The sequence below is a fragment of the Vigna umbellata genome, chromosome 5, assembly GCF_029865625.1.
Source record: "Vigna umbellata cultivar VRB3 chromosome 5, Vumbellata_1.0, whole genome shotgun sequence".
Lineage (NCBI taxonomy): Eukaryota > Viridiplantae > Streptophyta > Magnoliopsida > Fabales > Fabaceae > Vigna > Vigna umbellata.
In genome coordinates, this window is record NC_142169.1 from 64,589,232 (window position 1) to 64,613,344 (window position 24,113).

The 24,113-nt window shown below is 30.9% G+C and overlaps 2 protein-coding genes across 2 annotated transcripts; one reads left to right on the forward strand and one right to left on the reverse strand.

The window, feature by feature from the left end:
- The first annotated feature begins 825 nt into the window (after positions 1-825).
- LOC124832987 (uncharacterized) lies at positions 826-1,905 on the forward strand. The gene has a single exon (XM_047307342.2). It carries the CDS (start codon positions 970-972, stop codon positions 1,603-1,605), a length of 636 nt encoding a protein of 211 aa, XP_047163298.1. The 5' UTR covers positions 826-969; the 3' UTR covers positions 1,606-1,905.
- A 14,733-nt stretch (positions 1,906-16,638) lies between these two features.
- Positions 16,639-21,708, reverse strand: LOC124832971 (serine/threonine/tyrosine-protein kinase HT1-like). The gene is made up of 3 exons (XM_047307324.2): positions 20,606-21,708; positions 19,376-19,831; positions 16,639-17,063 (listed from the first exon to the last, which is right to left on the reverse strand). The coding sequence occupies exons 1-3, from the start codon at positions 21,092-21,094 to the stop codon at positions 16,815-16,817; spliced, it is 1,194 nt and encodes a 397-aa protein (XP_047163280.1). The 5' UTR covers positions 21,095-21,708; the 3' UTR covers positions 16,639-16,814.
- Between the last annotated feature and the right edge of the window lie 2,405 nt (positions 21,709-24,113).

Sequence of the window (24,113 nt, forward strand, 5' to 3'; positions counted from 1 at the left end):
TTAGAGACGAGCATATTTCTAGGAGAAAATATCAGTGTTTATGAATTGAATAAAATTGATGTAAGCGAAAGAAGAAAGTAACCCAATGTTTTTTTAATCAATCCTCCATTATTTTCCTTAAAAAATCATTGAAGTGTATACTTTTAATTGATTTGAATTTTTGAATTGAATAAGTTCAGTTTTATCACGAATATTGTAGAGAAAAAGTGATAAAATATATACGATAAGCATGCTAATTTTTTGTCTAAATAAATAAAGTATTTGATTGATAAATCATTATATAGGTAATGGAAGTGTAATTTTCAACCACAGACTAATACAAAAATAAAGGAAGTTTAAAAGTATAGTGATGTTTGATTTAGTAGTTGGGAAAAAATAATTAAATATATTTGTGAAAGATGAACATAAATTGATAAGGAAATGTATTATGAAAATTGTATTAGGAAAAGAAAAAGTAAGTCTGAGACACAAATGATGATGTGATTTGAGGGAAAGTGGAGCTTAATTAAAAAAGCTAAAGCGATGGTGAGAGTAGGGTTAATTGAGAGTAAGAACAGTGTAATGATCACAAAGAGAACCCTACAAGCGAGCAAATTGAGAAGGAAGAGACAAAAGAGGGACGTGGTCCCAGGACAAGAGTGCCCTAATACCAAGTCTACACACAGTGAGTGATAAGATAGGGCAGTGCCGCGTCGCAGGGGAACATTTCCCTAACCCAGAATCTACGTCACCAACTCCTCCAATACCAATACCTAGTTATCTCTCTCTCTCTCTCTCTCTCTGCTCCTAATTCATTTATTTATTTAAAAAGAAAGGGAAAAAGGCAGAAAAAGAAAACCCTGATTAAGAACCCTCCCAACCCTTCAAAGTCCAAACCCCTCTCCCATTTTCTCTCTCTTTCTGTTCAGCGTTAGATAAGAAAAACAACAACAAAGACTAACCAACGCAATCGCCATTTTCTCCCTCCTCATGAAGAAGCTCTACCATAAAGGGACGGTTCACCCGTCACCGCCGATCATCTCCGACCACCTCGCTTTCCTCCCCGCCGCCATACTCACTCTGGCAACCGCCCTTTCTCCTGACGACCGGGAGGTTCTCTCTTATCTCATCTCCTGCTCATCCGCCGCCGCCTCCTCCACCTTCTCCGCCAACCCCCGCCGTAAAAGCGCCGCGGAAACCGCCCATTCACCTGCCTTCAACTGCAGCTGCTTCGGCTGCTACACGAGCTACTGGGTCAGGTGGGACGAGTCGCCGAATCGCCAGCTCATACACGAGATCATCGACGCGTACGAGGATTCGTTGGCTCAAATTGGAAACAAGGGTAAGAAGAACGGGAAGGGGAAGAAGGAGAAGAGGAACCAGAGGAAAGCGGGGAGCAGCAGTAGCAGCAGTAGTAAGCATGCGCATTCGAGCGAGTTGAAGCGGTCCGAGTTGGTGAGTCTGGCGAGTCTGGCGACTCACGACTCGGCCGAGTTGGAAGCGGTGGTGGAAGGTAACGGTGGCGGTGATGAAGGTTGTGAAGGGGTTGCGGTTGAGGAGAAAGGATCGGTGAGAAGGTTTGTGAGTTTCATCGGTGAAAGGATTTGGGGCGGGTGGGGACAGTGAGTGAATGAATGTATGAATTTGGAAGAGATAATAATGAAGAAGAAAATTAGATAATGAAGAAAGGAAGAGAAAAGAAGAGGAAAGGTAGGTCTAGATTTTAATATTTACACCACCTCCCTTACTTTATCTTGTTCCTTTTTATTTTTGCTTTTGTACATTAATCAATCACCACTGCCCTGCAATGTTTTAACACGAAATGAATGTTCTTCTGTGATTCAGGGTTTAGAGTTTTGTTATATATAATCTCTCAATCAAATCATATATATCAAAATTATCAATCCAATTTTTTTCTTTTTTTCATTTGTATCTCTTTCTGTTGTTTCCATTTTCTGGGGAACTGATTAGTGCCTTCTCTTAAGATGTTATTTTGAATACAAGTTTTGGTTCTGAATTCGTTTTAGTTGAGCTGAAAATTAAATATAGGAAAAAGCTGTTTCTCCTTCCAGTGTATTATTCATTGATCAATTTCGGCGTTCAACTCAGTGATGATGATGCCCTGTTTGTTTCTACAGGCTGCAAATTGGTACATTCGTAAGTCAAAAATGACTATTTTTTTTTTAGATTTTTCTTTTTCTTAATTAATGTGTAGAATTTGAATTTGACCAATTCGTGTCTTCCAAGAAGTTTTCTTCTTTTTGTGGTCTTTATCTTTATCTCTTTTTCCTCGTGAAACTTACCAGTGAATACTAGACAATGTCATGGAAAATCAATCCTTTGTATATTAATTATTTTAAAAAACCCAAAGAAGTAAAAAAACAATTTCATTTCTTAAACTTTTGAAACTTTGTTGGATGTATTGTCTTCTGGGTAAAACAGATTTCTTCTTGATTAATACAAAAGTATTTTATACTGAAAATAAACATAATGTTCTTTTATATATATTGGTTTTTTGGTAAAGGATTCTGCTGTCTGAGAAAACCTGCATTTTCTGGGGCAACGTATAGTTGCTTCTGAAGCTGGAATGAGAGCAGAGTCGCAGACATGTAGTGCTGTTTTTTTGGTGAAGGATAAAACTTTATCAAAATGTTATTTAATGGTCCCCTTTCGGTTTTTTAAGGTATATTTTGCCTTTTGGTTATTGGGGCTTCATTTAGTTAATTTAGTTATGTACATAATTCCAACTCGTGTTTAGATGATAAAAAATTACATAAAAAAACATTGGCATGGACTTTATTTAATTTCATCCCAGCCTTAATAACTTATATGTACAGTCTATTTAGTCGGAATATCTAGGTGTGCCATTTCTCAAACAAATCGTGGTTTGATTATTAAATTGAAAATTTCGATGATATCTGATATTTGGTTATTAAAAAATAAAATTTGCAATAATAGCCTTCTTGGTGACTATAAATAAGCATTCATAACTATGGTATATTTAATAAAGGTTAATTATATTTTAGATCGGTAAGATTGATATTAAATTGAAATTTGTTTTAAATTTTGATCTATTTTAATGTTTAAATTTAAAAAATAAATTATTATAAGTATTTAATTTAATTATGTTAACTTTTTATGTATTTGACTTATTTTTTAATTAATACTGAAAAAGATAAACCACACAAATATTAATATCATACATTAAATTTAATTAAAAATTATAAACAAGAATATAAAATATCATACATTAAATTTAATTAAAAAATTATAAACAAGAATATAAAATTAATTTATAGTTACTATAAAACAAACTTTATATATAAAAATATTAAGATTAAAACTATACACAATAATAATTATTCCAAACCATTAAAGTTAAAACATAACTAATAAACATAAAACATTAAAGTTATTACACTAATTGTTTTACCATCATATTATCACTTTTGTTCACATTCATGAGAGGATCATCATTATACAAAATATACCAATAGCTAAACAAAAAATACACAAAACAGAGTAAGCTAGTGATACAAAACTAAACATAATATAATAATAATTTACGCATACATAATCAAACATGTTAATCATGCAAAAAATCTAGACTGGACTATTATAGTATGAATGTTGAGCTATGACGAGTCATGCACTTGTGGTGGTGGCCCTATACTATTTTGTAGAGCTATTGTCAATAGGTTTCACCCTACCACACTCATAAGGTTTGTCTCTATCGCATTTTAGGCTTTACTAAAAGCACCTAGACTAAGAGCTCCCTACATTTATATTAACAACACTTTGAAACGACACTTAGAATTTCTCCTTAAAAATTCTTAATCCATCACATTTTGTAACACACATCAAACATGTTCATACTACTCATAACAAATCAAAAAACATATTAAACATGTCACAAGATACACCTCAATAATCAAAAGTAACCACAAAAAACACAATATTGGAAAACAAAGGAAAAACACTTTGTAGAGTAGCGTTAAGCGGCACCCTCGTGCCGCTGAGCGTCATTCTTCTCGCATCCCTAGTGCTTGAGTGTCACTTCCCTGCAACTCAACGCCAAACCTCTCGCAAAACTCGCGCTCAGGTCCCACTAAGAACTGAGCACCACACATGATCACTTCCAACCCTTCTTTTCTAGTTTTGGATGACTCCATACCTATTCAAATGATTCATATGATGTCCTAGACCTTAAGAACACTTCAGGAACTTGTTTCTAATTTAAAATGGATGTCCTACTGATAAGTTCATATTTGTATCTTTGTTTAGTTTTTAATATTGAATTCTTAATTGATTTTTGTACTTTAATAAAATATTTTAATTAAATTTTATTATAATTCAGTTTATTTAACAGGAGATAAAAACATGTTAAAAATAACTTTTCAATTGCATAACTAGTTTAATATATTTCACTGTTAAATTTTTTTGTCATAATTAATATTTGCTAAAATGTAAAAACTTATGAGACATAATATTCCTTTTTTTACTTTTTTTTTCACAGTTTGTCAATTCAAATAATTTCTGAACAAGGATAGCGGTAGTTATTTATAAACACTGTGAATCTAATTTTTGTTAGGTTAGTAGATTGTTATCAATAATCTTTGAATGTATTGCTAAAATATTATCAATAAATATTTTGGATTTTTTCTACTTTGAATACTTTTAACAATAAATGTTTTATGAAAAATATAGGTCACTAGTAACCTTTTCGAAAAAAATCCATTTAATTATTGCAATAATCTTCTCAACAGATATTTCCATAATTTATGTCCATAAAAAAATGATAAAAAAGAGTTCTTAGTCATCATTATTTAAAATCGCTTTTTCATTTGTGTATTGCAAGAACTTTGCTTTTGGAGAACGACTAAAAACGGGATTCTTTACCTTCTAAAAAACAAAATCTATGTCCCCTTTTTCGTATTTTTACTCAAAAATATCTAAAATTTATCAACTAACTAATACTTTTTTACCAAAATAGTTATATGTAGGCAGACACAACATAAAAGCATAACATATCGAGAAAACAATAATAAAAAATACAGAAATATTCTTAATTTTGTTTTAAAGTTAAAATAAACATTTTTAATATAATCTAAATTTAACACATTTAACTAGTTTAAACGTAAAAAATAATAATACTTTATGAACGAGACTAAGTTTTGTAAAAAAAAAAAATCTCCTAACAAATTATGAGGCTAATACGCCATCGGTTCGGAGTTATACTGTTTATTTTAAGGAAAAATCAATTTAGTACACAAAAGGAGCATTCCTATTTCTTTTACATGAATTAATGTTTATGTAAATTTCTTACTCTATGATTTCCTTACATTCATTCATTTCTATATTTCGAGTAATTTCTAAAAATAAATAAAAAAATTGTGGGATCATACATTTTTCCGTTTTATTCTTTCATTTGGAAAAAAAAATGTCATTTATAAAATAATCATAAAAATATAATATTTTTTCATGCATGCACTAAGTTTTTTAGATCAAATTGTTATTTAAGCAAAATTTTCATTTCCCTCGCATTAATTGTAGTTTTGTTCCCTCTTGAAAAACAATTTTAATTGTCTAGATTATTTTTAAAATAAATAATAAACCTACTCTCATAATTTAGATTTTTATATTTTTGCTACCAATAAATTCAGTTGTTATTTTACTTGTCAACTAGCATTCGTAGTCTAACACAATATAAAAGATAAATAAATATATTTTTAGAATTTAAAGATGAACATATTTTACGAGATTTTTTTTAACTCAGTTGCTTATCATTGATGGTAACATAGGATAGACATGAGAAGAGGGTAGTTTACTAGACGTAGCGAAGAACGAGGTCGGCAAAAGTAGAGAGAGGCTTTGATTTAATGAAAATGGACACTTCACTCCAAATATTGGTCTCCTTCTCCACACCTTTTTCATTTTTTTATTTTTCACACTCTTCTTTCAAATTAATGCTCCCCAAAACAAAAACACAATATATCTCTAGTATGACACGAGACAGCACGACAAAATTAATGTGCAAGAAAATTACAAAATAGTATTAATTAGAATATTTTCTAATAGATACATGTTTCGATTAGGGTTAAATATATTTTGATCCTATAACTTTCAGTGAAAATTAGAATTAGTTCCTCTTCAAAATTTTGGACTAATTTAGTCCTCAAACTTTAGAAATGTGTGAATTTAGTCCTTTTAACCAAATTTTGTTAATTTTATTTTATGTTTCAAACACATTTCTCAGTTAACATTGAAGCAAAAATGTGTCAAACGGTATAAACAACTCAAATGCTATCATGAAACGCACTTGAAACATCAAATAAACCAAACAAAATTTAGTTAAAAGGACTAAATTCACACAATTTTAATGTTTGGGGACTAAATTAGACCAAAGTTTTGAAGAGGGACTAATTCCAATTTTTACTAAAAGTTAAGAGACCAAAAACATATTTAACCCTTTAAATTATTATTAGATCAATCAACTTATATTTTGGATTATTGGTTTTTTGAAATTTTATTCATTGTGATTTTATCTGTTTCAAAAAGTATTACATGTAATACAATTAATATATAAATTTAAAAAATAATTTTTATTCTTATTCACATATGTTCTTTAAAAATAAATAAATAATTAATAAAAATAGATGAATAATAAATATTACTCTTAAATCTTACTGTCCTCTTCTTCATGTAGATACATCAAGATTGACTTTTTAAGGCTATCATTTTATGTCAACCATATACGTGTAAATAACTCTCTAATGCGGGGAAGAAGTTTGATTATGTGAGATTCTAATATATAATAAGGACGTTATCATGCATAATATAGGAAAGCAATTGAGAACAAATAGGATTACAGTCATCCTCAAAATAGCTTCAGAATTTAAAGTTAAACTCCAAAGAGATCTAAATATAAGCTGGAAGGAAAAACGGTATCCCAAATTTCAGGAATAACTAATAACATCACCGAAGACTAGGCAACAGCATTGTCCTCAACATCCAAAGCCGTCTCCAATGGAACCTCCTCGCCATCTGCTCCCATCCAATGGATGATCATCGCAAGAATAAACATACACAAGCAATACAAATAAGTAAGGGTGAGCTAGATATAAAAATCATGTTATTCAATCCCACACAACATGTAAAAGCCACTCAAACATGATACATTGACATCATAAGACTCATTGTTTTATAGACCGACTCGTCCGGACCAGAATGATTGCCGAGCTATGGCGGGTTATGCACTCGTGGTGGCCTCTACTGCTTTGCAAAGTCATTGCCAATGGGTTCCACCCTACCACACTCACGAAGTTAATCTGTTCAGCGCCCTGGAGCATACTGGAAGCCTCCAAGACTAGGACCTCCTGCTACTCCTCACCACATGGATCAATCCTCTCTACTTGAGAATGAAAGACCATTGGAGCGTCAGGAAAACCCCCAAGATTGAGCTACCATGCAATCATTCTACACTAAGGATCTCACCAAGAGATCCTACACAGATGGAACTTGATTTACAACTTGGATCATACTTTCATCACTTTGTAATCATATACTTTCTGCCACAATCAACATATACACAATCTCAACAATATACATTACTCACCACTCACAAATTATAAAAATAACATCTCTACAATTGAATCTAAGTTAATCAATACCAAGAACCAAACAACTCCAACTAACCCATAACAGCTCATAAAATGCATCAATTTATACATACTAACAAGTAATATAATTATTAATTAACACTCACGTTTTAATATAAGAAGCACATCAAACTCTCTTTTCAGGCACTTGTTTTGCTGCAATCAAGGTTACTCTGGATTCTAAATTAATCATAACTAACTGCCCACCCTATAAATCATAGAGTGCAAAATGGATATTGGAGTTATTGTTTGGAAATACCAAAGTACCATTAAACTAATATATATATATATATATATATATATATATATATATATATATATTATGTATTTTATCTTATAAATATATATATTTATATATGGATCTTTACTTTAAATTCCAAACACAGAGTGACTGATTTCCTAAAATTATAATTGACTAAAAATTAACACATGATAACTTTATGCATCTACAATCAACTTGTTTTATTTTATTTTCATCCTAGTAGAGATCTTTCTTTACCCCAATTGGTCACCGGAGAGGACCCAGATGTCTGAACCCATCAAACTCACCTTCGACGCCAGCACATATGACTAATCACAACTGACTGGACCAAGCCAGGGCTGCTCTATGATCAGGATGTGCCAATTTAGGTTTTTAAAGTTCCTCTATCCTACCAACAAAGAAAGGCTCTCAATAATTAACAATTAATTTATTTAAATTATCTACCCTGTTCTCTTATGCTCTAAATCTGAAATGCCTAATTTTAATATTTTCACTTTCTCTCACAGCAACCTGAAACAGTACCTGTACATCTATTTAATACCCATATACATGCTATTACAAAACCCCTACTCCAGACCTTCCAACAAGATCAATTTCAGCCAACAAACTCATTCAAAACAGATTAAATTCATCACATCACAACATGCACAATTTCACAGTTTCAGTTATAACACCCAATACAATAAAAGTCATAAAATAGTTTCACAAGAGCACACCAGTTCAACATTCATATGCATATATTTTTATAAAATAAATTCATACAAAAATAATTAGCTCTCCTTACCTTGAAGTTGAGCAATATAGTCAACTAGAGTGCCCTAACCGTGCCTTCACAGAGACAACCCAAACAATGTCCTACAACCACCTAAATGGTGATGGACATAGCTCTTAGAGCTAGAATAGACAGAGAATCAAAAGGAACACCATGCAACCAGTAAAGTTGCATGCCCTAAGTTCAAGAAAAAGTGGAGAAACTGACTTACCCGTCCAAATAGAAATCTAATCGGATAGAAGGGAATCTCTCAAGTCCGTGAGCGAAAGAACACCACCTATTTGAAATTTCAACGATTTAAATGAGTGCAAGGGTAGAGAGAAGGCAGAGCAAGAAGGAGAAAATGGAGATGAGTTTAGAGAGAGAAAGGGAAACTGGAAAAATGAAACCTCTTCGGAGGTCCTAGTGCCCTTAACTTCTTGGGCCAGGCTGCAGTGCCCTTAGATTATGTGATGTTTGTAAATAATAATTAGAATTTTACGTAATAAATAATTTAAAATGATTTACATTAAAATATTATTATATATTTGTATAATTTAAGTAATATAATACATAATTTTTAAGTTATTTTTTAATTTAAAAAACGGGTTAGCAAACCAATTCACTCTATATTATTTTTCTTTAGCAAATATGGATTAAACCGAGCAAATAATTCAAAAACTTTAATTTAACCTGTCAAATTTTGACAAACTAACATACCAAATCACGACTAGCAGGACTGGCATACTAGTTTTCAATATATTTCTTTAATATTAATATTTCAGTCCTCTTTTAATTGTTTTTATCAACATATATTACTTTAATATTACAAATGAAGAATTATCAATAGATTAAAGTGTAACCTTTTTTAAATATTAGACTTTTTTTCAATATTAATATTTGAATAATAATTTATACTTTCTTTTAATTGAACGGATAAATAATTTAGAAACAAGAAAGAGTGAGTAATTAATGAGGAAGGAAAGCATTACTCGGTAGTTAAGTTTGAGTTGACTGTTCGAAAGGCACTGGAAGAAACTTTGACTCAGTTTTATGTATTTTATTTTCTCAAAATCCTCTAAATTAAAAGGTCATTCATGTATTCTTAGGTCAAATTTCTTCTCCATTTAGATTCATTAAGTACTTGACACTTCCATCAGCAACTTCCTTATCTTAATTTCCAACCCTAAAGCCACTCGTATTTTAAAATATTATAAAACCCTCTTACCAATTCAATGCAAAGAAAATTAACATAATTATCTAGGACCAGCATAAAGCGACGTGAAGAGTAATATTTGAAAGCAGATATTTAATTTTGAATGTGAACAAATAAAGACCTGCACTTGATGTAATTCTTTTTTCTCAGAGTTGATTTTTAAGTTATTGAACTTATTTTAAATAAGAATGACAAAATAAATCAATATAAAATGAACTCAACTCATCTAATGTATTTTTAACACAAATAAGAAATTGTAAAAATAGATATTTGAATTAAATGAATTAAGATGATATTAGAGCATTTTTTATCGGAGGAATTTGTGGGTGATGAAAAAAAAGAAAAACTGGAAGTAGTGGAGTTAGGTATATGTTTTGGCCTGCATTGCTGATTTAGTGTCTTCTCTTACATCATTGTGTGTGGTGATTCGTAAAGCCACAATAAGTAAAATGTGTCTTTGATTATTGGGAAAACCACATGGCACAAAATCATTATTTGATTCTATTCCTCTCTAATGCACAACTTTTAAAACCATTCATTCAAAAGCCCCTTCAACTCTTATCTCTTAGAATAATAACTTTTATTTTATTATAATAAAAACATAATTATAATTATATTAATAAAGACTTCTTCTTCTTCTTTTTAATGAAACGATTCATATAAAAGTATATTTCTCATAACGACTTTTACTTTCCACAATTTTAATATTTGATTTCCTCGTTTTCTAAATTGATACGGGATTTCTATTTGTTCTTCGTCCCAAATAAATACACAATTAATGACATTCTAAAAAATTAAGTTATGAGATGTAAAGAACATAGTTCTGTTAGTTGAAGATAGCGTGTGAGGTACGGAATTAAGCTTTTTAAAAGCTCTAGATTTTATGTGTGAATGATTGTATATGTAATGTAATTTTTAATTGTATATTTGCCACATTATTTTTTGTAATTATGAGAAAATATGATTTATGATAGTGGTGCGGTTAATAGAAATAGGCAAATAGAAGTCAAAATAGTTTTTTTTTTTCAATTTTTTTAATTGACCTTAAATGAGAAAGTAAGGGGAGGAGTAAGAAAGATTTGGAGAGTATTTCAAGATTTTCACTAGAGAGAGATGAAAAGAGGGTGAGGAGTGTGTAGATTTTAAGCGTTCTTTATGACTTTTTAATTAAAAATTTGCTTTATTTTTATTTTTTAATGAATGTGAAATTTTGTTTTATCTAAAGATAATAAGTATATATATTATTTACGTCAATTGTGATATTCAGTTTTAATAATTTTAAATATTTAAAAAAATATCACACATTTAATAAAATAATAAAATTAACATAAAAAGAAACATATAAATTATCTTTCCTATTATTTAAAATATAACTATAACTCAAACTTTATATATAAAAATTTAAGATCAACAACATGTATATCTAGACAATGACTTTTTCAAAAGGACAAAGATAATCGATCTAGCTTAATTATTTACACTTCTACATTCTCACATCCAAAACTTATTTTATTGTAATATCGTCTTTTATTCACACCAATCAGATGATCATTGCAAAAAAGAAAACAAACAAAAATAGAAGAGTAAGCTAATATTACAAAATAGATATAATTTCAAAATCAACACATAACAATTTGCACTATCAAATCAAGCAAAAACCTATGCATATTAATACCCAAAATACAAATTAATAAATTATACAAAACAAGCAATAAAATATTTAGGCAGCTCCAAGTTAACAAGATTGAAAGAAAAATTCATTCATGACCTAAAACAAGACATCTAACACCTGGGTCCTGACACCCAACAAAAATTATCTCTTATCGAGTGAGGAAACTCTTCACTCAACGAATGAAAAAACAAAGAATTTTCTCAACCTAACGAGAAATATCGTTCAGTTACTGTAGATTTAAAATTCCTATGGAGGTTATAAATTTTTTAGTATTTTCTCATTTTTAAGTTGATTATTTTTTAATAAAAAAATAATAAATAATAGGAAGGAAACGTTCTAAAAGTTTAAAAGGACAAACTTTAATTAAAATAAATAATTTATTGCATATTTAGTACAGAATTGCAACAAAATATTGAACTTATTTATTTATTTATTGAAATTCTCTTGAATAATGTTAGCCAAAAACAACATAAGTTAGAAGATAGATTTAACAGTGTTCTACTTTATCCTGTACACATGTTAGGGAACATGGTCTATTAATGGCTTGAGAGAAAAAAAGTAGTCTAGTTTATTATGAGTGGATATATATAATTTAGTTACATTGACCTCACGTGATTATGGTTTGTTACATAATTAATAGTTAAACTCAATAAATGCGGGATGATGAAATAAAACATTATAGAAAAAGTAAACTTAAAAAGTCTTTTACAAGAGTATTATGCATGTTAATTTAAGTTATCGTATCTTGATCGTATATTTAAAAAGAAATGGTCAAAAATTTTCTGCGTTTTCATTAATGATGGTAGTCAATTTAAAACCAATTTGGGGTGATAAAGTCTCTAATCTGTGTATCTTCCTTTATGACCAAAGGTTTGTATTCTTTTTGAAGCAATAAAAAATATGGTTTATTGAATTTAAGCATCTTTGTTAAATAAAAGAAATACAATACCGAAGGTCTAATTTGTTTGAATGGGATAAGATTACTTAGATTACAAGTACATTGGATGTTTGTTGGTAGCCATAACTTATGGAAACTCTATACGATAGGATGCTTCAACATACATTACGTCGAACATAATATCTATCTATGTTTTTTTTTCTTTCAAAAGTCAGAGTCAGATAGTTTTCCAAATATGTTATAAGAGTTCTTCTGTAACTCGTCTTTTCGTTGAATGAAAAACTAAATTAATTAAATTAACACGGATAAAATTTAAATTATTAAAATTAAATTAAATATTAAAATAATTAAATCAATTATATGTTAATATTTAAAAATTACATATTATGTTAAATTTGATATAAAATGTAGACTTAATTAAGTTTTAAGTTTTTAGTATTTTCAATTTAAATATCTATTAATTTTTTTCTGACCAATTACTCAAAAAATTTATGTTTTTTAATTGAATTTATATAATTTAATTTTTTAGTTAATTGAGTGATGTATTGCATAATATTACTTATTTGTCTCATAAGAAATGTGTCACATTACTTATCATGTTAATATAAAATGACAAATATTTCTTAACATAAATATTAATTATAACATAGTACATCCTTTATCATGTTTTAGATTAACCATAACATAACACATTTATTAACACGTGGACAAATAAATCAAATGATAAATAAAACTAACAGTTACGTTATTCAATTACGAAAAATTATATTACAATGATTTAATTAAAAAATATAATTTTTTTTATGTAAACAATAAATCATAAATTTTTAATAAAGATTAAGTTGAAAATACCCAAATTTACAAGGAACGACAAACCTAACTAATATGTAAATAAATTTTCAATCTTAAAATTTTATTTATTAAAAAATATATTCATACTTATTTATAATTTTATTTAAGTACCTATAGGTAATACTTTTTTCATAATATCATTCGTCTAACTCAAAAGTCCTTTCTTAAAGTTGACGGAGAAAATGATTTATTATATTTTAAAAAGACTGAAAAACTAAATCTATATAACATATTATTTCTTTAAAACGTTTACTAATATTTATATTTTATTGTGATGCATTCTATTGATCGAAAATAGTAATGATGCAATATACTAGTTGCATACAAATTAAATGATTTATAGTATAAATAAATTAAAATACACACACATTATGTTAATTAAATAACAAAAAATGTGTCACAAATTTATTTCTAAATCAAGTTTAATATTTTTCAACTCAAATAAGAAATATTGTCTAACAACATTAATTTGAATTTTGTACATTATATTTTTCAACGTTACATTCGCAAATTAAGTTTTCAATTGTATGTTTGGTATTTATTTTACTTAAAGTACCATGCCTTAATAGGATTTAGGTTTATAATAAGTGCAGATATAAATTAAAAAGTTTTGAATAATGGAAATTATTATTTAATAACAACAAAGTTAATGTAATTGAAACTTTTGATTAAGTTAATAAAGGTTTATAGTTTCATCTCATGAAGGTGTATTAACAACTTTTCTTTTAGTAGATATACAGTTTCATTATATGTATTTATTGATCTGGACTTAATCTAAAAACTCTTTGATTTAATCCTTGAGCAGTGTAACTGCCAGAAAAGGAATTTGAAGTTAATAATGGCAATTGCTTACACTTATAGGGAGGAGACAGTTAAAATGAAGAAGAAGAGGGTTTGAATATGACATGATAGGGAGTATAAGGTTGGAACAAAGTGTAGTAATAAGAGTGATGTGAATGTTGGTGTTAGGTGGAATATAGTAGTAGTTGCTGATCATACTTTGCTCTCAGCTTGTTTGGTGGATGTTGTTGCTGAGTTCGATTATCCTGTGGTTGTTGGTAGTTGGTAGTTGGTCAGCTGCTTCAGATTCATTTATGCTGTGTTGTTATACATACAAAGTTATTACAATACCTAGGCATGTCTAATTTAATTATTCAAAATAAATGTACAAGATGTCTTTTAATTAGATATTATTTTAGTCAATATCATACTTAGCTTTTCTTAAATTGCGTTTGAATAAAACTTAGATAAATATGATAGATAATATCTCCATATAATTTGAGTTTGAGTATAACTTAATCCTATAAAATCAAGTTATAAAATCAAGTTATAAAATCATGGCTTAAATGCTTACTCGATCCTCATATTAAGAGGTGAATTTCTGTTTAGTACTCGGTTTTAAAAATGAAGATATTGGGTTCCTATGTTATGAAAAGTGTATGAATAAGGTGTTGTCCGTTAAGTTGACAACAACAATGTTAAGTCCATGTTGATATGACTGTACTTTTTCTCTTCTCTCTTTTGCTGTCCAGCTTTTTCTCTCTTTTGTTCAGCTTTTTCTTTAATGATTTGTTGAACTTGTTCTTTCTTTGTAGACGTTATTCACAATAATTTTCATAACATAGGGACCCAATGTCTTCATTCTTAAAACCGGGTACTAAACAAAAATTCATCTCTTAACATGGAGACGAAGTAAGCATTTAAGCCTAAAATCATTTATAAAGCAAAAACTATCCTTTTATATACTATTTTTATATTCTATTGATACTTTAATGGGATTTGAATTTTTAATAATGACTTGAAATTTCAAAGTGAATTTTTTTTTGTGAAATAACTAAATAGTTTTGTAATTTTAGAGATGATAAATGTTGGATCGGCAACAATGATATCGATATTGTAAGGATATTTTATATGTAATTAAATAATTGTTGGTAAATAAATTTAAAAGCGATTATTTAGTTTACTGTATGCTTAATACCTCAGTTAATTAATCGTGTTTATGGATTTATTTGATAATTGTGAGTTAATTAATAATTTTATTTGGGAAGAATAACGTGTTAAAGGAACAGGGTGAGAATAGAATTTTGGGATATTATGGATGGTGAACTAGCATGAGTCTTTGATTTTGGAAATAAAAAGGGAGTGATAAACTTGGCAGATGAAGGGGGTGCATTTAGTAATTAGATGAAAAAAAAACTCCTTTATAATTACACCAAACCATATTCATCTTCATTTATTTATTTTTCACTTTTCTTTATTTTTCTTCATTCTCTCTAGTTTTACTCCATTCTTGTGATGATCTACGCGTGCAAGCTAGTAGGCTTCCTTTTTTTTTTCTTACTCCTTTTCAGAAGAGAATTATGCATATATTGTTTTTTTTATAAATGTATGAAAATTTTTAGAGTTTAGATTATTTTTGGGTTGGTTAATTGGATTAACATATATAATCAAGGGGTACATTTGGTTTTTCCAACTCATCTTTTCTTCCTAGTTGTAGTTTCTTTGGAGTAGAGGGAAGATTAAGGTAGGGAAAATGTTGATTTTATGTTATCTTGATAACTTTGCTTGCGAGAATGTTTGAACAATTAATTAATAAATTGGGTGTGAAACTTGTAATATCAAGAATTATATAACGTTTCTTTGTATAATCATAGTCATGCATTGTTATTTTGTTTTTATATTTGATAAATAGTGATAACTATTTGGTGATCATATTGATTTTACATTTTGAGAGTTAATTACAATATAAGGTTAAATGTTGAATTGTGATTTAATAAGTTGATATTTTCGAAGTTTTTTATATATGATGAAATATGTATATATATCGTTGAAGTAATAAATTGATCTGAAAAAAATATTATTTAAAACTCTTTTCTCAAATAAGGTCATTACTAAAAAAAAATGAAAAATTACTAAAAAATATCACCTAGTCGATATTTTTTTTATATAACATGTTTAATTTTTATTTAAATAGTTTAAATGTTGTATAATCATAAGTATCTTTTCTGTTTTACATTTATAATAATTTATTTAACTTCAATTACTTATGTGGCTTAGTGAAATTTTTTTTATGTTTAAAAATAATATTTGGTTTTTTCGAACGAGACAAGACTTATTGATTTGATATATAAATACTTTACAAAGTAATTATAAATATGAATTGTGTGAGAGGAAGTTAGTGAGAGAGTTTTTCAGGTATAATATAATTATTGAATTATAAAATATATTTAAGAGGTATTTAAATTTTTTACTGATGATATAAAGTTAATGAAAGCTCTTGGAAGAGTTTAAAGTGAAGCATCACCTAAACTATATATAAATGATTATATGAGAAATTATCTTGAGATATGTTAAAACATGTGAAATATTTGTATCGGAATTCAATATAATTTTTCCATTTCGTTCCTAAAACAATTTAATTTAGAAAAAGAGTAAATTTAATGGGGGTTTTATTTTACGAAATTGATATGGATTATTGTTTTGATGGATTTGGTGTAACATCTATTGCATATGTTCTTAGGGAGAATCATGCATAGACAGGTATGGAGGAGGTCATTGATACACAGCCTTTGAGGCGTTCGACAATTACATTTCTGCTGAGTAGCCCTGAATGATGGCTCATTGGTACGCCTTCCTTCATACACTCATCGTACTTCTCCAACGTACACACAATGTCAGTGAAATCTGGCCGTTTCGACGGGTTTGCTGACCAACAACGCTTTATCAGATGTGCTAGTCCTGGTTCACAACTTGCTGGCAGAGGAGGCCTTTCATTCTGATCAAACACAAAATCACTTTTCAAATCAAAACTTTTCACTTCCCACAGGATCAACCCTTTTCACCATACATTCTTAACACTTCAAAAACTATTATAAGGAATTAACCAAGCACAAAATGCATTCTTTAGAATCATCACTCACCTTCTAATGTACTATGATTTTAGAGGTTGATTATTATTTGTTTTCCACAATTTTAGACTCAAATGGCTATTTATCTGTGCCTTTTTGTGGGGTCCAAGGGATGAGTGTGCCTCATGGGAAGGCACTAATGGAGACAACAATATTGCGGCTAGCCTTTTGTGCAAAGTTCGAGGACTACTTTTGACAAAATGTATACACCAAAATGTAACAACTGTTTTTGTGTTAGCCTCAAATTTTTTTATCAGGTTTAGCGATATCAAGGATGCGTGTTGGGACTAGGGAGGGAACATGTCCAAGGCCCATGCATCAGTGTTTCCCATTATTAGGACTAGAATGTTATACTTTTCATAAAAAAGCTCACTCTGTTAAAGCACTCTCTAGTTAAAATAATCCATGATCATTGCTGGCATTCTGTCAGGTATTAACCCGAGGCTTGACTATAGAAGCAACACGAACAAGCAGAGTCATTTGTTATTAGTGTACTTTAATTACTCTGACTAGTCACTACTGGTAAACTATCTATGTATGAAAATGAAAATTAGGGACACATTTTTTGTTATATGTAGTCTGTGGTATGTAGTTTGCTTTTTCTGAAGAAAGTGCTATGACTAAGTAAACCATGTGGTGACAACGAAATTATCTTGCATAAAACTATTAGAGGTTACAATATTTTTGTCTTCACCTCTTATTCTTTGAGGAACACTTACATCTTGTCAGACTGGCTAAGAGAAGAGAGAGTAGAAGGTTAGAATCTCTGAAATGCAGAATCCCTGAAACTCTGCATAAAGGTGTTTGTGGCACTTAAACTAAATTGAAAAGTGAAAGTATATATTGATTGACCCATCCCATTGAAGGAAAGGAAACACATTGCCATTTAGAACAGTGAATGAGTAAATAGTAAAAAAATGTTCACAAGTCATGAGCCGTGAGAATAGTGAATGCACTTATGGATAACAGCCACACGATAAGGATTCTCTGAGTAACTATGCCTTAGAGAAGATTTTCTACGAAGTAACTATTAGAAGGTAGATAAAAGTTTTAGAAATACTGTTGTTGTTGCATGTGGTATAAGGTTTTAAAAGATTGGATATTGGGAGAGATCAAAACCAAGCTTCCCGTTTGGGTATTTTAGATACTTGAGTGACATAGCTACGGTTGTTTCTACACTGTTACTAAAAGGGCAAAAGTCTCTAGTTAGTATGTTTGGAACTTTTTCTATAAAATTGAAGTGTGGTAGATATCAGATTTCTTCAGTCCCATTTAGGGAACAAACAGTGTGAAAGACAACTTCCTTCATGCTTTATAGCAATCAAACTGTTCCAAGGCAGAGATTCCCATATTATTGAGTATATTTCTTATCACAGAGAACTTGTCCAACCAATCATTCTTATTACAATAACTTGTCCAATCAATCATCTTGACAATGCAACAACTGTTTTCAGTTCTGAATTCTTCTTTTTATGTATAAAAAAAAAATCATTTCCAGACCAATTTTTATTCATTTCAGAATAAATTTTGGTTCAGAAACCAGTTCTAGAACAGATTTTAAATTAGAAATCCCTTTTAAACCAAATCATATTTTATTCATCAGTCGATTTAAAACAAGTTAAAGCTACTTTGATTAAACACGTTGAGAAAGATAAATGGTTTATTTCGAAGTCCAGCTCACATTTAGTTCTGTGAAACCAAACCATGGAGACCCGAAGAATCCAAAAATATGCCATTTGTCAAATTAGACAAGAATTATTCGTCCACCATTAGACACGACCAAGAAGTTGGAGTACAAAGAAGGAATTTGGTCAGACTAGAAAAAGTCAAGAAGGGATTAAGAGAAAGATTCTATCAATAAAGCTATCAGAATTGGTAAGCAGAGAAGTGATGCAATTGTCTCTCTAAGAGCAATTAAAACTGGTGTAGCAGGATGAGCTAAAACAAAAAGCAATTAACATAACACAGAAGATATTTAGAGTTTAGAAATGGAAAATGACACTTGAACAACCATTTTTGACAACATTTAGACACGCGCACACGTGTCTAAATTTGAGTGGTCCATTTTCATTTAATTTTTCCAACTGGACCACTCAAATTTAGACACGTGTGCGCGTGTCTAAATGTTGTCAAAAATGGTTGTTCAAGTATCATTTTCCTTTAGAAATATAGCCATTACCTTCTCGGCCACAGCAAAAGCAGCTTGCACCGGGGTCATTACTTGGAAAGGAAGTAGAGAAGTAGTGAGCTCCCAAAGCACAATACCAAAACTGTAGACATCAACTTTTCGAGTATAAGGTTTTTCCTTAACCATCTCTGGTGCCATCCAACGATATGTTCCCGAGTTCCCTTTGCTTTTTCGGCATCTTGTTTCAAGACAAGATGTGCCAAAATCCGCCACCTTAACCCTCAAATCATCGTCGAGGAGCAAATTACTTGACTTCAAGTCTCTGTGAATAACACCTTGTGAATGAAGGTACTCCATGCCCCTTGATATATCTAGAGCCATCCTTAGTATTGTTTCTATCGAGAGTGAGTATGGCTCTTTCTTGTTCAGATACATCCTTAGATTCCCTTGTGACATGTATTCTGTTATGATACAGTACACCGGCGGTTTTTTACATGCTGCAATGAACTGTAAAATAAGAGTCATTTTATTATCGGAGTTTATGCAGTCGTTACTAGAAGGGATTACAAACACTTCTGCAGCTAAAGGTTACATTTACAGTATCAATCATCACATATGAATGAACGTTAAAATTTTCTTAGAATTTGGGTTTTAGAACCCCAATTTGCAAGTAGTTCAGAATAACTCAATAATTGATCAACCAATTGACTCAACAAAATTCAGAATTTAATGTAACTCAACTTTAATTAAAACTGTCTCTTTAGATTGCCCCAATATAAAAACTATTTGGTGGTTGTCGACATTCAAAAGTAGAGCCAAATCAAATAATCTAACTCACTAAATGCTAGGATTCTTCATGGTCTTTCCAAAACCCCATGGACTAGAAAGAAAGAAGATTAATCACTGCATTACTCATCTAAAAAAGGCAAAAACTAGAACAAAATAGAAAAGTCAATAGTTGGCAGCGATAGGTGTATTGTATATGCTACCGAGTTCAGCCAATATACTTATTAAATGGTCCCTGTTTCCCTTTTTGTGGTTTCTGAAACAGTTTTACCTAGAAAAGCTAAGACTTTCCGGAAGTGGCAAGTGACAGTGTCTCTTAGTGGGAACAACCAAAACTTATCTATTAGCTCCTCTCTTGCTTACACCCTCTGAGTTTCAGATCCTCACAGACAAAACGATCGTAATGGATACATAAACAAAAAAACTACCATGCAGACAAGAAGATTGAGTGTCGAAACAAGGTTGAAGAGATATCCGTTCATTAAAACAACGTACCTGCACAATGTTAAAATGGAAGAGACGTGAAAGCAAAGCCACTTCAGAGTTAAATTGCTCCTCTAGTAATTCTTTTTTCTCCTCATCCTGGGATGGCATCTTCACCATTTTCACAGCAACAGCTCTCTGCTTGTAGACTCCACGGTAAATTCGACTGTGAGCTCCAGAAGCAAACCTGTTACCAATAAAAAGCTGTGATAGGTCTGCAGTCCATTCCCCTTGCTCCCCCTCCTGGTCCTCCTTTGAAGCCTCCCATGTATCCATCGAGTCCAATATCATGGACCACGATTCCGTGCTATTAAATCTCTTCCTTTCCATGTTCTCCGTCTCACTCTCCAACCTTAACTTGGAGGAAGACGAAGGCTCTGGTAAAGGTTTACTCTTAGACATCCTTAGCCTAAGTCCGTGGAAACATGACCCCGCCATTGAACCTAGAAAACAAGTGTATTTTACAGCAATGATATGAAGAGTGTCAGAGCATACAGTCATGACAAATCTTCCTCCCGAGTGTTGAATTCCAAACACGAGCTCCAACGAAGAATGAAGAACGAGTATAAGTTTTTTAAAACCATTTTGATGAGCTTGCTGTATATAGCAACTGCACCTTTGATAATCAATCCACGTAAGCAGCAAGACCACGGTTTATTTGAGTATGAATATTAATACTTGGTGTGTAAGAATTGTGAAGGGTAGGAACTATCTCACAGCATTCAAGAGTCGAGTAGAAAAAAAGGAGGAAGTGGGGATTTCAATGGTTGCAGCCAAATGCTAGTGAGAGGAAGAAGAAAAAGAGAAGGTGTTTTCAGGGTTTTTCATAGTAAGATTAGGTTGTTTTGCAGCATGAGGAGGAATTGAGAGGAAGAAAAGTTTGAAGGGTGTCTGGTGAGTGGTTGGGTAAAAAGTGGAGTAGCTTGTTATAGAGAGCGAGAGATAGAGTTTTTGGAAGAATTTATAATTGAGGTTCGTTGGTGATGGGATTATGATGAATGAATGCAATGGTAAGTGGACACAATGCAGAGCGAGGTGACTTGAGCTTGGCGATTGGTACATCCAACTATTGGTGTTTGCCTTTGCAGTCTTCTCAGACTTTGGATATATCCCCATCCTTGTTGGGGCCATGAAAAGTTTGAGAGTACAAGTGGCATCTACCATAACAAAAGAAGAAACAATAGACAAGTGCCAACTGCAAGAGATAGACCTCTCTCGGTTTATACCAAACATGTGACTGATTTCTACGTATTACTGTTTTTCCTTCAGCTGTCAAAAACATTGCCTCATTCCAATACATATATGCTATGCCACTCTCTGACTCCTAAGTGCGTCTTTGTGTTGGGTTGCTGCTACCAATGAAATTCAAGTTCATCACAACACAACCAATAAAAATCAAGCAAGGTTCAACCCAAAAAAGGCATTTAAGTTGGTGATGGAAAAATATTTTTAGGTTCATATACAATCTCTGCACAGATTGTGTTTATTCAACTGTTTATTACAAGATACGTATACGATTCTATTTATTAATAATAATTTAAAGATGATCCAATCCAATGTATGTTTTGTAATTTATTACATTTGATGACTACCGATTTGACCATAAGTAAACTCGGATGGAAGAAACTGAGATGATTAATTGAAAGATGTAGGGAGAAAAATGCATATCTAAATGTTTATAAAATTAGATTGTGAAAAAAGAAAGAAATGGTCTGAGGGAGAAATTAAAAGGTAGAAAGAAAAGTTAAGGAGACATAAGAGTTTCGTCCCAAAACTATCTAAGCCATTCAATATTCGGTTCCAGGTCACATGATATGGACCGCAAATTGTTAGGTATCCGCCGTAGTGTGGTTTTTGTGGCATGGGCTTATCACAAGGAACATGTAGGGGATCTAGCTCAGGGCCCAAAAAACAAATTTCGACATTCCGTATCAAGTACTATCATAATTTTTCTCTCTTTTTTTTTTCTCATTCATCTATATTACCATTCTCTTCTTTTGCCATTTAGTATACCCTCTCCCCTTAATTAGAAAAATGAAAAATAATAGGTTTACATTTAAGATATAGGTGAAATAAAAATATAAAATGTGATAAACAAACATTTCAATAAAAAAACGATATAAACATAAAATATTAATGCATAAACTGTCGAACGAGTTGCCCCAGTCATGCACTCTTATGTGCATTGTAGGAAGATCTTGCTGTTTCACTTTTTTTTAAATATGTTTTTAATTTCTAGAGTTTGATGTAAAATTCTAATTCTTTTTGCGTTAAATTTTAATATATTTGATGAATGAATGGATATGTTAATCCAACAATTTATTATAAATCAATATTTGAGTTGAAACATGTTAATAATATAAACAGTTTAAAGTTTGAAATGTTGTTTATAGGTAAAAGAAAATAATTTGAGTTAAGTTAAGAGGATTACACATATTTATTTTTAAAGTTTGAAGCAAAAATAATTATTAATTCTATTTCTAATAACTTAAAACATATTTAACCTTTTTTTCTTGTATCGTGGAGTCATGCGTAACCACTGGGATTGCACTTGAAAAAGTATTGTATATAATAAAGATACGGAAAAATAAAAGAGAATATGTTAAAATAATTGAGGATTACGTTTAGAGGAAGAAAAAAAAAATCTTGAAAGGGTGGTAGGGAGGAATCGATGTTTATTTTTTTTCATTGTGAAGTCAGAAGAAAGTAAACAAGTGATGTGAAAAATTTACCATCTTAGGTGTGGACGAAATAGTGATAAAAAATTATATGCAACAGAGGAAGAAATAAGATCTGAGAAAGGTGAAGAATATTATATTGAAAAGGCGAACAATAATAATAAAGAGTGGTGAAAACATGGATACTCAATAGTAGTTTTCAAGAACACGTCATGGTAGGTACTAGTGAGAGGTTATGACTCTGGGTGCGTATAGTTTAGAGAGTTGTCCACAACAACACGTGTCTAAAGTTCGACGTAAATGGTGTTATTGCAGACATCCTGGCGCTAAGTCGAATGCACTGTCCTCACGTTGTAAGAGAAGGCACCTTGTTCACTGTCTTTCTTTGGCGAAATTGTGATGAGACTTTGCATGTATGCAATGACCATGTTGGGTCTTCATCACCTGCTGCTCAGGTACCGTGTTCCTCCGCCAGGGGTGCTTACCCTTTTATTTTCGTTGCTTTTCTTTTCCGTGTAACCACAAAAGGAGACACCTCAGTTATTGTTTTTGAAATGAATTCCCATGCGAAGCTAGTTAGGTGCATTGTACTGTTTCGAAGAGGGTTTCATATGAGGACAAAACTCTATACAATTTATTTCTTTTGGTTTTGTTTTCTGATTAAAGTTGGAGGTGGGTCCGAGCTTGGACGCTTCATCTCCAACTGGTGTAAGGTTCTAGATCGTTCCTTCATCGACTGGTCATGGAGTAGAGTGGGGAAGTTCACTCTGTCATAATGCCCTCATCTACCGCTAACAACCATATACACTCAGATCTTCTGTTGCTCCTTTGTCCCTCCTTTC